The sequence below is a fragment of the Pungitius pungitius genome, chromosome 11 (assembly GCF_949316345.1).
Source record: "Pungitius pungitius chromosome 11, fPunPun2.1, whole genome shotgun sequence".
Classification (NCBI taxonomy): domain Eukaryota; kingdom Metazoa; phylum Chordata; class Actinopteri; order Perciformes; family Gasterosteidae; genus Pungitius; species Pungitius pungitius.
Genome location: NC_084910.1, coordinates 8,572,907 through 8,588,618, shown reverse-complemented (window position 1 = coordinate 8,588,618; position 15,712 = coordinate 8,572,907). Strand labels below are relative to the sequence as shown.

The following is a 15,712-nucleotide window of genomic DNA, read 5'->3' as shown; positions in this document are numbered from 1 at the left end:
AACAGAACTTTTTCGGTAATGCTCAATGACTTATACTCCTCGACTGCCTCTCTGTTATCCGATGTGCCTCAAGGATCCATTCTTGGTCTTATTCTGTTCTCCCTCTATATGCTGCCACTTGGTCAACTCATCTTAAATCACAACGTTCAGTTTCACTTCTACGCAGACGACCTTCAGATCTACCTTCCTGTGAACAATCGTTCTGCGCTGGACCCTCTCCAAAACTGCCTCCGGGACATCAAACAGTGGCTTTCCCAGAATTTCCTTCATTTGAATGAAGGAAAGACTGAGTACATTCTGTTCAGCCCAGACTCAACAAACAGTGCCCCCAGTTTGGTCCTCTGACACCTCAGTTCGCACCCACTGTGCGTAACCTGGGTGTTATATTTGACAAAGGTTTGAATTTTGATAAACAAATCAGTGCAGTTGTGAGGGCAAGCTTTTCCCAGCTAAGGCTATTAAGCAAGGTCAAACCATTCTTGTCCCGAGCTGACCTTGAGAAAGCTATTCATGCCTTCATCAGCTCGAGGTTAGACTACTGCAATGCACTCTACACTGGACTCAGTCAATCACTCATTAATCAACTTCAACTAGTACAAAACTCTGCAGCACGTCTTCTCACCAACACCTCGAAACGCTCACACATCACTCCGGTTCTCTGCTTGCTCCACTGGCTCCCGGTACGGTTTAGGGTGGAGTATAAGGTCCTGCTTTTTGTGTTCATGGTCATCCATGGCTTGGCCCCCACCTACTTCACCAAATTAGTAACTGTTTACCGTCCAACCAGAACTCTACGCTCCTCTGAACACACCACTTTGGTTACTCCATCGGTCCATCAGCACCGGTTCCCCCCAAGGCTGCGTTCTTTTCCCTCTGCTCTTCTCCCTGTACACAAACAACTGCACCTCCAGTCACCAGTCCGTCAAGCTCCTGAAGTTTGCTGATGACACCACCCTCATTGGACTGATCTCTGGTGGGGACGAGTCCGCCTACAGGTGGGAGTCTGACCACCTGGTGACGTGGTGCAGCGAGAACAACCTGGAGCTCAACGCCCTGAAGACAGTGGAGATGGTCGTGGACTTCAGGAAGAACGCAGCCCCACCTTCCCCCCTCACCTTGTGTGACTCCCCTGTCACCACTGTGGACTCCTTCCGTTTCCTGGGCTCCATCATCACCCAGGACCTCAAGTGGGAGCTGAACATCAGCTCCATGACGAAAAAGGCTCAGCAGAGGATGTTCTTCCTGAGGCAGCTGAAGAAATTCCACCTGCCAAAGATGATGATGGTGCACTTCTACACGGCCATCATCGAGTCCATCCTCTGCTCCTCCATCACCTTGTGGTACGCTGCAGCCACAGCCAAGGACAAGGGCAGGTTGCAGCGTGTCATCCACTCTCCGGAGAGGGTGATTGGCTGCAATCTTCCGTCTCTCCAGGACTTGTTCGCTGCCAGGACTTTGAAGCGGGCCAGAAAGATTGTAGCCGACCCCTCTCACCCTGGACATGAACTCTTTGTGCCCCTTCCATCCGGCAGGAGGCTGAGGTCCATCAGGACTAAGACCCCCCGCCACGCAAACAGTTTCTTCCCTTCGGCAGTCGGGCTCATCAACAGAGCCCGGGCCCCCTCTGACTGACTCGGACTCCCATGTTCATTCATCACTGTGTCACTTTCACTTGTCACTCGTCACTTTGTTTAGCTGGTGCACTTTCTTTATTTTTATTCCTAATTTTATCTTATCTCCTCTAACTTACTAACCCATAGCTTTAGTTTTTAGCGTACTAACCCATAGCTTATATTTTATTATACTTTTATTTTATTTTTATCTTATTTGCACTATGTCGTCATTATTGCATAGTCTTCTGTCTGCACCTACCGCCAAGACAATTTCCATGTATGTACAACTTATTATGGCAATAAACGATCCTGATTCCTGATTCCTGAAAAAGTATGGAGGCCGGTCTTTTGCCATCCAGGGACCTAAGCTGTGGAACGCACTTCCAGCTCACCTGCAAAGCATCACGGTGTAAGTGTTTTTAAATCACAGTTGAAAACACATCTATTCAGACATGCTTTTAATACGTAGCCTCCGACTGGACTGCTATTGTTATTTTTATGTATATCTGAGGTTTTAATGACTGTTTTGTTGTTTTAACTGGAAAGCGCCTTGTGCACCTTTTAGCTGTTGTAAGGCGCTCTACAAATAAAATTTGATTGATTGATTGATTGATTGATTGATTGAATGTCAGAAATTCAGAAATTCAGAGACTAAGCATAACTCATGTGTCTGTGTGTTTCAATTATACTCCAACAGGCACATTATTCAATAAATGTCCTGTTTAATGATTTTACAGAGTGATTTTTTTTTTTCAACATAATTGGTTGGAGCCAGATGTCAGGAAGTCTTTTTCCTCTCAGGGTTTGTAACTCCCTGCAGGGAGTGTTCAAAGCCCTCTGCTATAGTCCGTTACACCATAAAGATTAGAAAAAGAAACCAGGATCTGCTTGACAATGACAAGACCCTTTTTCTAACAAACCGAACGGGTGCTTTGCATTACTGCTAAAAAAGCTTTTGACAGTCTCTATTACAAGGTTTAGGAAAAGACTGCTGGTTTTAGGATGAGATGTGGTTTTGTCTTCAAGCTTTTTGTGGAATGTTTAGTAAAGGTGTTTTTTCCTTTTAGAAACTAAAAGTACTTTCTGTACTTCTACTGAAATAATCACATGCTTTAGTACTGAAAATCAGAGACAGAGGTTGGGTTAGGGATTAACATATGAACAAAATATCTAATTGTTGAGTATTAAAAATAGTTAATTGCTTTGCGATTTTATCTGTGATTCATTAAGACCTAAAAATAAATAAATATTCTGAAAGAAATATATGAATAAGTAAATAAGACGGGGTGAAGCATCAGAAAAAAATGTGCGGATGGAAGGATATGGAAAGTTTTTGTGTGGGAAGTGTTAAGTCAGCCGAAGATTGGATCACCGATAATTCTTAAATTGCAGTGAAGACTTGGATAGCAGGGAGGTGAATCATATAGAGTTGTCGGACTAAGCAAGCAGTTGCCACGCTCCCTTCACCAACTGCTCATGGGCCGTGCCCACTGGGAACCCAACCAGTAGGGGCAGAAACTCATCAGCTACTGCCAGCATGCCCTTGACATCCTCCAATAGCCCATAAGCGCATAGGAAATCTGCACCCAGAAGGGGGAAAAAAAGCTCAACACGAGGAGAACATGCAGACTCTACACAGAGTCTGCATGTCGGGGGCGACAGTGGTGCATGGAGTAGAGAGGGTGCGCTGGGAACCGAAGGGATGGCGGTTTGAACCCCGCCTGCTCGATGTCATTCCACTGTGTGGGATGGGTAAAATGCAGAAAACAATTTCCTTTATGTGTAAAATAATACTTCTTCAGGAAGGCCACTGGGTGGAACCGAATCCAGGACCAACAGTGCTATTTTATTCTAGGAAATATTTTTTCACATTCCGATTATAACGTCTAAATATTCAGAAGAATAAAACATTTTGTTTTTTGAAAGAGCATACTGACATTATTATATATATATATTGAAATTATGTGTCAAATAGGTTCGCTGGTGCAGGCGGAACAGGAAGTAGGACCCAGGCGCAGGATTCTCAACAGAAGTGTTCTTTATTAAACACACAGAAACAGGAACAGAGGCATGCTCCAACGGACGGTTGACTAGACAATGACCAACAAGGGACAACAGGCACACGGGGTTTAAATACACAAGGGAGGTGCAGGTGATTGGACACAGGTGGGAACACTCAGGCAATCACAGGACAGGACAGGAAGTGAAGCTCACCCAGAGACACGAGAGACAAGAAACTACAAAATAAAACCGGAAGAGGACCCAAACCGTGACATTATGACAGTAATACAATAATATTCTTTATCACAATTCAATATACCGTAAATCCTCAAATAAAGACCGGGATTCAATTAGTGGCCGGGCTTCAGATAGTAGGCGGGGGCGCGGTCGATACGGACAAATAAAGGCCGGGCCCCAAATACAGGCCGGGGGGGGTAAATAAAAAAAGCAGAATATACTGCTGGAGGTAACATGAGACATGATCCGAAAGTCCGTCAAAGTTTGTGGACTGACACTGAAAGATGACGGGAGTGAAGATGATCTCATCCATTGCTTCAAAGCGGGACAGCCATGCGCCGCTGGTAGGGATGCGCTGGCGCAGCTCCGGCAGCGGGGGGAGGAGAACCGCACGCAAATAGCCCAGGATGAGGAGAACGACGAGGAGGACACTGCAAATAAAGCGCTACACGCGATAAACTTAAGACTGACACTATGGTTTATTACTGATTTATTTCTAAATGGTTAGTCTCCAGAAAGTTGATTAGCTATAGGTCTATCGTTAAATGGTTGCAGGAAGTGCTGAACGCATATGCAATGAATGGTATTAGACTACTGTAATTATGCCCATTATTTTATTTAAATAATACAATTCTATAACAGAAGATACCGGTAAGTAAGAAATAAAGGCCTGCCCCTAATACAAGCCTGCCCCAAATACAAGCCGGTGCGCTGTGCAGCCTATGTAAATAAAAGCCCCGGCCACTATTTGATGATTTACGGTATGTAATATATCACACAACTGCGACAGCCTTAGAGGTAATGGCCTTAATTAATTCATCGTGCTGTTGTTTATGGTACTTTTGCAGGAGGTTGAACATGTGAATTATGTTAATATGCTACGCAGACTCTAATTCCCTCTGTGCATACTTTGTTCTTGTTTAACGTCCATTGCCCTAAATCCCCCAAAACCCCAGGCAACGGATGATGATCCTTTTCTAGTTCCTCGCCTTCTTCTCCTGACATTTTATTTACCTTTCTCACCATGTAGTCTGCTCCCTGTTCTCATATCTGTCTCTACTTTTCTACTAATTCTGGAGTCCACTGCAGACAGAACCTTCTCTGAGTCTGCAGGGTGCGCACATGACTGCTCCCACCTCGTTCTCTCCTTGGTGGTGGGTGACTGTTAGTTGAGGAAGTGCATGGTTTGATATGTAGCAGCGCATACATTTTAAAGGGCAATATCACTGACCATCAAGCTCATTAAACTGTGACAGTCCAGACCGGGATCGCAATTCAGAGCCCTCTTTAAGTGTGTAATAAACTGTATACTTGACACGGTCAAACGTCAACTCAAAGTGCCTAGGACAGATTTGTACTTTTTGTGTAAGGGTTTTCTCATAGGTAATTATGACACAAGCCATTATTCAGCAGCTATAACGCAAACAAACTTTAACTTTCATTGGTTTTGATTTAACGTCAAAAATGCAGTTTTGCATTTCGCCTACAGAGCCAACAGGTCTGTAGACGATGCTGTCAACATGGCTCTCCACTTCATCCTCCAGCATCTGAAACCTATGCCAGGATCCTGTTTGTGGACTTCAGCTCTGCCTTCAACACCATCATCCCGTCTCTGCTGCAGGACAAACTCTCTCAGCTGCACGTGCCCGACTCCACCTGCAAGTGGATCACTGACTTCCTGTCTCACAGGAAGTAGCACGTAAAGCTGGGGAAACATGTCTCTGCCTCTTGGTCCATCAGCACCGGTTCCCCTCTGCTCTTCTCCCTGTACACCAACAGCTGCACCTCCAGTCACCGGTCCGTCAAGCCCCCCCCACCTTCCCCCCCATCACCCTGTGTGACTCCCCCGTCACCACTGTGGACTCCTTCCGTTTCCTGGGCTCCATCATCACCCAGGACCTCAAGTGGGAGCTGAACATCAGCTCCATCACCAAAAAGGCTCAACAGAGGATGTTCTTCCTGAGGCAGCTGAAGAAATTCAACCTGCCAAAGATGATGATGGTGCACTTTCTGTTCGCTGGTGCACTTTATTTTTTTTATTTTTTTTAAACATATCAAACTTATTCTTATTCCTTTATTTTTAAACTAACCCATAGCTTTAGATTACTAAGCAATAGCATAATTTATTTTATTCCATGCACTATGTTGTCGTGTTGTCCAATGTCTGTCATGCACCAACCGCCAAGTCAAATTCCTTGTATGTCTGACAAATTATGGCAATAAACGTTTCCTGATTCCTGAAGTGGATAGTCAAGTTTTCGTATATGATTTGCAAATGGTCGGCATATGAGGAACTGAAACATCTTTGTTGTGGCTATAACTTCCATCTCTTAGACAGCAATGATGTGTTTTTCCTTAATTTGGGATGAATCATGCATACAAATGTCAAATAAATCCACACTAAATTTCTAGAAAACATTTTTTAGAATACCACATAGGTAGTTTCCTTTCACAAGAACAGCACATTCTATTCCTTATCTCAACTAACAGATAGATAATGCATAATTATCATCTGATATTTAAAAAGTATTAAACCAAGTTTTGCATTAGCAATGGAAGTAGCTTTTCCTATTAGTGCTTCACAATATATTTGGTTTTGAAAATAAAAAATCCTTACTATTCAATTTAGACTCTCAAATATACTTTGAGGGTGAAATGAAGATGCTAGAAAAGCAATGTTGTGCACTTAAACAATTTAATAATGAAGTCATTGGTTGTGTCTATATGAATGGTGATGTCACAGCAAAAAGTCCCAAACATGGTCAGCGAGAAGGGGGATGTGTTACAGGGCGAGGACGCTCCGGTTAAAAGCGACCAGCCCAGTCCCTCCTCAGTACCTCATGTTTGGGGTGTACAGCGTGAACAGGATGGGGCTGCGTACACAACCCTGTGCAGGACGTTTGGCAGCAAAACGGAACATAGACATCCATGGATGTTATCAGGTCGAGCAGCATCACTTTTGTATAGCCCAAAATCACAAATTACAAAAAAAGCTTTACAACATGTTCACATGCGACCTCCTTGTCCTGGAATCTTTCATTACCCCACTGAATCTGCATCGATGTACAATGACGTTAACCCCAAAAACCTGAACAGCAACCCTGAATTTTTTTTTTTGGTTGCATTCTGCATTATTTTGGGTAAAAAAATGATTTATATTTTGCTTCAGGTCAATAAGAAAGTTTTATTTTAATGCAGAGACGTGCACATTAGCTGAAATGTAGCACAATATGAAAGTGAAAGCAGTGCTCTGTTGAGCTAATTGAGTTAATTTAATTTCAATTTTCCTTCTACAATATGCACTTTTATAAGGAACAGTCTGATGTGTACGTTGGCGAGAATGTAGCACAACAATAGTGTGGAAGCAGTGTTCTTGCTCATTTAAACGTAAAAGTGAAATAAAAAGATGTTATCCCTAAAGAAAATGAATAATCGTGATCTCAATAGACCTTTATCACAACTTTGTTATGTATTTGTTACCGTAAATATGCAATCATTGTTGTAATCTTCTTCCTGTCTGGATAGGGCAACGGTAAACAAGCAATGAGAAAATGTTATTGTAGAGGTATTGGGCTGTTCTTGTTATTCCCAAAAGCAGCCAAATCTATCTAAATCATTTCATTCCTTTCCCGTTGATGGTGATGTTCAACGAAAATGAATTCAATGGATGACGAACCAAACTTTAGCATTAAAAAGGGGAGCAATCATATACAATGAATTTTATTGTAGGGGGGGCTAAATAAAGATTTTTTTTCACACACAAACGAAGCATTCTGGTGCACTCTGACAAAATAATAAAGACAAAATAGAACATTTTCTTACAAAAGGCAAATGGGGCCAAGGAAAACGTTTTAACTTAATGTATTTGCCTTGTAGAATTTAGTAAGATTAAGTACATCAATAGAAATTGGGAATTATACACAAGTTCTAACAACAATTCTAACAACAGAATGTGATTCTAAAATGGGTGAGTGTGTTACGGCCAATCTATTGTGTTGGTCAGTGTTGGGAAAGTTCACTTTCTACATGAACTAGTTCAAAGTTCAGTTCACAAATTTTAAAATGACCTAGTTCAGTTCATAGTTCAAACTTCAAAATATTTGAACTAAGTTCACAGTTCCAACTAGTTGAGTTCTTTTTTTCCATATGTTGCTGACAGCTATTATTTTTCAAAATTATTGCCACAGCCCATATAGAACCATATGGAAGTAAATCTGTGCCATCAGGGGTTGAAATAAAAAGGTGATTGAATTTCTAGCACTGAATATTTATGCATTGAAATTATGTACCTGAATGTTTTTCAACATTAAAACACCGCAAAAAAATTCAACCTAAAAAAAAAAAATGTTGAAATATTCAACCGCAAAAGAAATGGAGGTTACAATATTCAACCCAAAAAATGTCAACGTGGCGGACTTTTAATAAATGTTCTTTTATGTATTTCTTCATACGTGGCAGTGACGTAATGCTCACTTATACAATCGTAATCGCTGCAATGGATATGGGATGCATTTTTGAACATTTTCAGCACAATATGTTTGCAAATGTGTGACGACTTAAGTGACTGAGGCAGACAACACCTGCCTGCCGGGGTAAAACAAACACGCACCCGTAGCCAAACCAGTAGTTCAAAAACCAGTAGGCATGTAACACCGTCACTGAAAAATGGGTTCTCGTTCAGACTTCATGAGCAAATACAGTATCCCTTTGAGATAAATTCTAAAGCCTTGCATTAAGACGTACATCCCTTTATGTAAGACTCTGCGCTACTTGCAGGTCGCTGTGTTGTGCCAGATCCTCAATAAAGTTTACCCATGGTCATGAAGACTCATTTAACGTTACGTGGACTTTGAATGCCGCTTAATACCCAACTGAGATCGGCTTGTGCCGCTCAGAAAAAGGATCCTTCCACCGACCACTTTCTGCACTCGGCGCTACTGCGGTTATTCCTGCATGTCCTGTCGGGTTTATGCGTCTCCACGCTCCGTTAAAGCCGCTGCCCCCCCCCCCCCCCACTACGATACAGCGGCTCATGTGCCTCTTCAAGCTCGCTCCTGGATTCAAAACTCGGCCAATCACTCCTAACAACTTGTCGAAGGATCTCAGCATCATTAAATTAATTCAAAACTAGAAGAAGAGGCGTATTTTGAGCGGCTGTACGCTCTCGTTTAACTTTAACCTCCGCTTAATTCATGTCCAATACAGTCTGTTAATGTACAAATGTCAACTGTCTATTACGGAATCTTACAGACACAAACCACACTGATGGCATGAAGAAGAGTTAAAGCCCGTTATTATTGGACATGGCTACAATCCGAAGCCGAAGGTGTTTTGGGTGCTCGCTCCTTTAGCTTGATGCACACTCCTGATCTTGAATCTAGAATCGATTGCTCTTCCTTAGTGTCCCGAATGTTGGTGTCTCAAGGTTGACATTTTTTGGGTTGAATATTGTAACCTCCATTTCTTTTGCGGCTGAATATTTCAAGAGTTTTTTTTTTTAGGTTGAATTTTTTTGCAGTGTTTTAATGTTGAAAAACATTCAGGAACATAATTTCAATGCATAAATATTCTGTGCTAGAAATTCAATCACCTTTTTATTTCAACCCCGGATGGCACAGATTTACTTCCATAGAACCACAGACAGCAATTATTTGATCAGTTTTAACACTGAAGCTATGAATCAGATTTAATCTTCATATCACCCATCTTCATCTTCATCAACCCAACCAGGGTTCACATAAGCATTGAGTAGACAGCATTCCCCCATTGCTGCTTTAATGCTATGTTGCTGTCCAATCACTCCACACTAGCAGCAGCTGCAGCGTTCACCCCTACAGTACATTCTCAAACACATGCTGCTTGAATGGTCTTTTTTAAATAGGGAATAAAAACACGACAAGTATCATTATGGTGCAAATGTTTGCAAAGAAAGGTCAGATTCCTCCCATCCTCACCGACCTTGTCAGTAACTTCATTAAACTCTTTTAAATTATTATACCCCGCCTCTTTGCTACACGCAGCTGTCGTCTCCATGCATGCGGTGCGACACTGGTGGCTGGTGTTGCCAGATTGGGTGTTTTTGTATTAAGGCGCGTTTACGGTGTGTTTTCTATAGAAATCTGGCACCCCATTGAACGATGTTAACCTGAAAGAACGTTGCGTTCACAGACACCAGAATGAACGAGTTCACAGTAACGTTCATCGGGCATTAAAACAGTACGTTCAGTTCACGTTCGCCCAAAATATGAACGAGTTTATGAACTATCGTTCAATGAACAACAGGCACAACACTGGTGTTGGTAATATCCCCACCCCCCTCGCTCTCTTTGCTCAGTTATGTATGACGCAAACGCGTAAGTGCGAGCCCCAAATCCTCATTTAAAATGAATTTGAAGGCTCGATTTTCGAGAAAAAAAAGTTTTAACATGAGAGTCAACGGGAGAATGCTTGGGCAATTTTACACGTCAATGAATTCGCCCCGTTCTGGGGAACCCGTCTGGCTCGAGGAGGGCCCCGCAGCGTGCAGCGGGCGGCCCACCTCGGGTCCGGCATTTGCCTGGGACACCCAGCTGCCTCGTTGGCATGTGCCATCGGCCTTCCCGGAGACACGGGAAGGCGTTCCGGCCGCCGCCCCCCGCTACGACGACGCCGGAGCCGCACAGCTCGGCGCCCCCCGTCACGACGACGGCGGAGCCGCACAGCTCGGCGCCCTCCGCCACGACGACGCCGGAGCCGCAACACCCGGCGCCCCCCGAGACCCTGAGGCCCGGCCGCAGACCCGGCAGACCCCCAGAGCACCCCACGCCTAGGGTTGGGTATCGAGAATCGAATGGAATCGGGACTAGCTTTGCGATTTACCCGGTATCGTTCAAAAGTTTAAAATTTGATTCCTAGTTTCGATTCTCAGTCCGCCGGCGCCGACCGGAAATAGAAACCGCTGAACACCAACGAAGAAGCGTCCACCGGAAGTGTTGGCGTAACAGCGCGATCGAACATGTATAGCGTGCGTCGGCGGTCCAAAGTGTGGTTACACTTCTCGAAACAAACCGAAAACTCTGCAAAAAACTCCCGGTTGTTGTGAATTTGTGACGCATCAGACCAGTGTGCGCGCGGGTGCCGGGTGGCCAGAGCGGAGCGGTCCTCTGTTAAAATGAGCAGTGAGGCTGGCGCTGCAAGGAAGAAAAAAAAGATTGTGCTAGCACTCCCCGCGTTAAAAGAATCGGAATCGAGAATCGCTGGGAACAGGAATCGAAACCAGGAATCGGAATCGCTCAAATTCAAACAATACCCAACCCTACCCACGCCCGGCCGCCGCCCCGGCAGGCCGCCGGACCATAGCTGTCGGGTCCCCACCCTCCGGCCCCTTGTCTGATTTTCATGGTTCTGCCCCCCTTTAGGACCGTATGGAATTCGGTCCTTGAGGGGGGGGTTCTGTCACGGTTTGGGTCTGCTCTATGTCTTATTTTGTAGTTTTCATGTCTCTTGTGTTCCTGGGTGACTTCACTTCCTGCCTTGTCCTGTCTTCCCTTGTGATTGTCTGCCATGCCTGATCGTTTCCACCTGTGTCCAATCACCTGCACCTCCCTTGTGTATATAAGCCCTGTGAGTCTCTTGTCTTGGGTGGCGTCATTACATGTTGACCGTCCATGTGTAAGTCAAGTCTGTGTTTTCACGTCCAGGTCCTTGTTTGTGTTTCTTGGTTTTTGTTTTCGCCTCCTTCCTGATTTTTTGGTTGGAGTGATTTTGAGTTTGAGTTCTTTGACTATTAAAGTCCTTTTATTTTTTCATTATCTCTGCATTTGAGTCCTCCCTCCTTGCCCTCGCATTCCACCTCGTGACAAATTGCCCCTATACACCATGCGCACCTGCTCATATATATCTATGGGAGCACTTGTGTCCGCAGCAGACACTTTACCACAGATGACTATGTTTTAGGGATCACTGGTTGCCGCTTGAAACCAGAGGCTGTCCCCAGCCCAGGGGTGTCAATCTCATTTCAGGTTCGGGCTAGATACTGGCGGCTTCGAGTGAAAACTGGCCACTGACGACCGGCTGACGGGGGGTGGCGCTGACGGTCCGACCGCCAAACACTACGGCCGACGGTGCGCGAGTTTGTGCCCTAGTCCTTTTCCTTGGAACGATTTCACCCCCAAAAGGAAAAAGGGAGTCTGTGTTTAAGCGGTGCCAAAAACGGCAGCTCTTGACTCTGCATTCGGCTTTAACATTATTTTCGCTACACACAAAACGTTCACTTGAACAACCATACACAACACATTGATACCACAATGCTTAATTAAAAGAAGACTAAGAATAAGAATAATGCTTTATTAAGGCATTCTATATCCTCTATACATACATTATGTCTAAGTGGACACGCTAATGATTTGTCATTCTAGTTAACAGTTCAGTAGCTAACAGTTAGCCTGATCGCTCTCTCACTTAAGTGAACTTGATACTGATGGACAAATTCCTCGTGTACCATTTATTTATTCTGTTCTTTTTGTGACGGAGTTTTCCTCCACCAGTCTTGCAACGTCAGCAAATGTAAGTGTAGGTAAATCTGTGAGCGAAGTTGTGAAGACTCCATTATCTCTTGATGTGTTGACGCTTGACAGGAAGTCCACTTCCACATTGATTACGCATTTTCGGTTTTTGTGAAAAAGGTCTATATTGATCAAAATAATCGTGACCTCTGACCTGTTGCTGGCTCTGCTCCTCCAGGTTGAGTTTGACCTCCAGGGATTGTCTTGCCTCTAGAAAGGCCTTTCGATGTTTCCGGTCGGCCATGTAGTACGACATGATGCCCACGGTGATGGCACACATATAGATTACTACGTTGGCCAGCAGCTGGAGAGAAAAATAACGCGACAGTTAGGGCTCAATAATGAAAGAAGATGTGGGCTAGTCACACTTGCTGCAGGAAATGATGTGCTCCAGAACCACCACCAGCTCGAGGAACATACCCTGCGGAATGTTCCTTGCTGTCTTCCACTAGAACTTCTTTGCTATGATGACCCTGGTCACATGGTACAAGCTAAAGTGGTTCATTCATTGTGGTCATTGTGTTTGTTAAGTCCACAAGGAGTCAGTACACAGCAGGATCCCAATCCAACCATAATTGCAAGCATCGTCACAAATCGACAAGACTTGAGACTTTTACCATGTTTATAAACATGTATGTTACATCATGCTGTACAAATCAAAACTTTCTACAGGCTTTATATGGGTTACACATGTTGTCTTCTTCAAATAATACAGCACACAGAAACACCCGTCTTCTCCTCAAAGCTTCAGTCAGCTTTTCTGTCTAGTCAGTGGTTTCCCCCCAGCATGACCAAACTGTGATTCTTGCTACACTGTTGGTAGCTGCGTCAAGAACTACACATTGAGAAGATGCTGCAATTACTTTCCTCTTATCACATCTCATTAAAGAAATCCTCAGAAACCTACTCTAGCTCCAGAGATGTTGGCTAACTACAGACCTATCTCTAATCTTCCCTGCCTCACTAAGATCCTTGAGAAATCTGTCACAAATCAATTATGTGACTTTCTACAAAACAATGCTTTTGTTTCCAGTCAGGATTTCGAGTGCACAGAAACAGCACTGGTAAAAATTACAAATGATCTTCTACTTGCATCGGACCAAGGACTTGTCTCTTTTCTTGTCTTGCTGGACCTCAGTGCTGCATTTGACACCATTGATCACTGTATCCTGCTGCAGAGACTAGAACACTTGATTGGCATCAAAGGAACTGCACTCAGCTGGTTTAAATCCTATTTATCAGATCGATCCCGGTTTGTGTTTTCGAACGGTGAATCCTCGAGGACCACCAATGTTGGTCACGCAGTCCCACAAGGTTCTGTGCATGAACCGATTTTATTTACCTTGTATATGCTTCAGGATTGTCTTGGAGACATCAAAACTTGGATGACCTGCAACTTCCTGATGCTAAACTCAGAAAAAACTGAAGTTATCATGATAAGCGCTTTCGAAGTCAGCTGTCATGTGATACAGCCTCTATGGATGGAATTGCTCTGGTATCCAACAGCACCGTCAGAAATGTTGGAGTTCTCTTCGACCAGGATATGTCCTTCAATTCTCATATAAAGAAGACTTCAAGGACTGCCTTTTTTCATCTACGTAATATATCAAAAATCAGGAACTTCCTGTCTCAAAGTGATGCAGAAAAACTAGTTCATGCATTTGTTACTTCTAGACTGGATTACTGTAATTCTTTGTTATCAGGCTGCTCTTGTATATCGCTCAAACCTCTCCAGTTGATTCAGAATGCTTCACCACATGTATTAACAAGCACTAAGAAAAGGGATCATATTACTCATATTTCACATTGGATCTACAGACACATCATGGACTTTTAGCATCATAGAGAATGCTTCTATTGCGACACCAAGACTAAATCACGCCCTCGGAGCCCTAATAAGTAAGCATTCATAAATAAAGACAGATACATGGGCCTTGGTAATCATCCGGTCTGGACATTAAACATAATGCTGAGAACCTTCAATGCTTTTGAAGGAGGAAACGTTTTATAGTGCTATTCACAGGCACTATGGGTTGGCATTATTCATCATGTCTGACATTTACAAGGAGCTGCCAACATGGGAAATATGCACTTCATGTAGTTTACCCATGTACATGTTCCTTCCAGATGCGCATTCATATATACATATATATAAAGCGGTAACGTAGCAATCCATTAAAGCCAACAATGATTTTATGTTAACAGCATTTTGAGGGGCTTAAGAAAATGGAAAAAATTATTGGACTTTAAAATGGATATTTTCTTTAGAGATCTCTGCCAGGCGGCTTAGTCAATAAACAGAGCTATTTGTAACCACTGCAAATTGAAAGTATCTGATCACCGGAGTACTACGAGTCTGTAGTACTACGTGCCTGAAGTACCATTTAAAGGCATTACGCAGCATTGATACGGCCCACTAGCTACCCAAACAACCAGAGGAGCGAGACTTGTGCAACTATGCTAGATACAACTGTCAACAAACCAAAGCAACAACAATGAAGCATCCTTAGAATCACAACGAATGAGGCGGGTACAGGCCTCCCCCAACACGCATCATTGGAAGGAGAACACAGGAGTTGTATAAAACGGAGCAACAGCGTTTCAACGTGCACCAACTGTTGCTCTCAATGACGACATGCAGACTCACACAGCAGTTTGAAGTAGAAAATCTCTAAAAACGTAAATGACTGTGTGTGTCTTAGCAACTGGCTTGGTGCAGAGGAGTAATAAAATGCAAAGTCGGAGGAGTGGATAAAAAAGTGGACATTAAATGTCACAGAAAAAACACAGAAAAGAGGATACAGGAGGAACACCAGATTGCACCAACACAACTTGCGGCCAAGAGAGGTGCTGTGTCTATTTGGAGGGTTTTAGGTTTTGGATAATCTGACGCAATTTCCGTCAGATCAGAAAACGATTTATTGAAAAGTCTGTTGAACACTAGCAGCCACAACAAGCTAACACGCTAACTAGCTAACACACTAACTAGCTAACTAGCAAGTTGTGAGCAAGTTGGCCAGCTCCCGGTGAACAGCTGTTCGGGTAGCTGGCAGCTTTTCGGGGTCAATGAATTAATGTGTTTAATTGAAAAAGCAATACGGTGATATACTGGGATACCGTCAGAATGTTTCTTAATACCGTGATATGGATTTTTGGCCATACCGTGCAGCCCTAACTGAGTGTTTTTTTTCTTTGTCTGAGATTCAAAGGAATTCCAGTCTTAATAATGCGTAATTCACAGAAAAATCATGCAATTAGTCAAGTTAAAAATGGTGACGTGTTCAATATATATTTTCACCCACATATACTGCCACTTGT

General features: G+C 43.5%; 1 protein-coding gene across 1 annotated transcript in view; it reads right to left on the bottom strand.

Moving 5' to 3' along the window:
• Positions 1 to 15,712, bottom strand: part of adcy3a (adenylate cyclase 3a) — a 39,109-nt gene that overhangs the window by 21,050 nt on the left and 2,347 nt on the right. Inside the window, exon 3 of the mRNA XM_037453752.2 lies at positions 12,549 to 12,698. Within this exon, the coding sequence (XP_037309649.1) occupies positions 12,549 to 12,698 (150 nt within the window). The remainder of the gene's footprint in view (positions 1 to 12,548; positions 12,699 to 15,712) is intronic.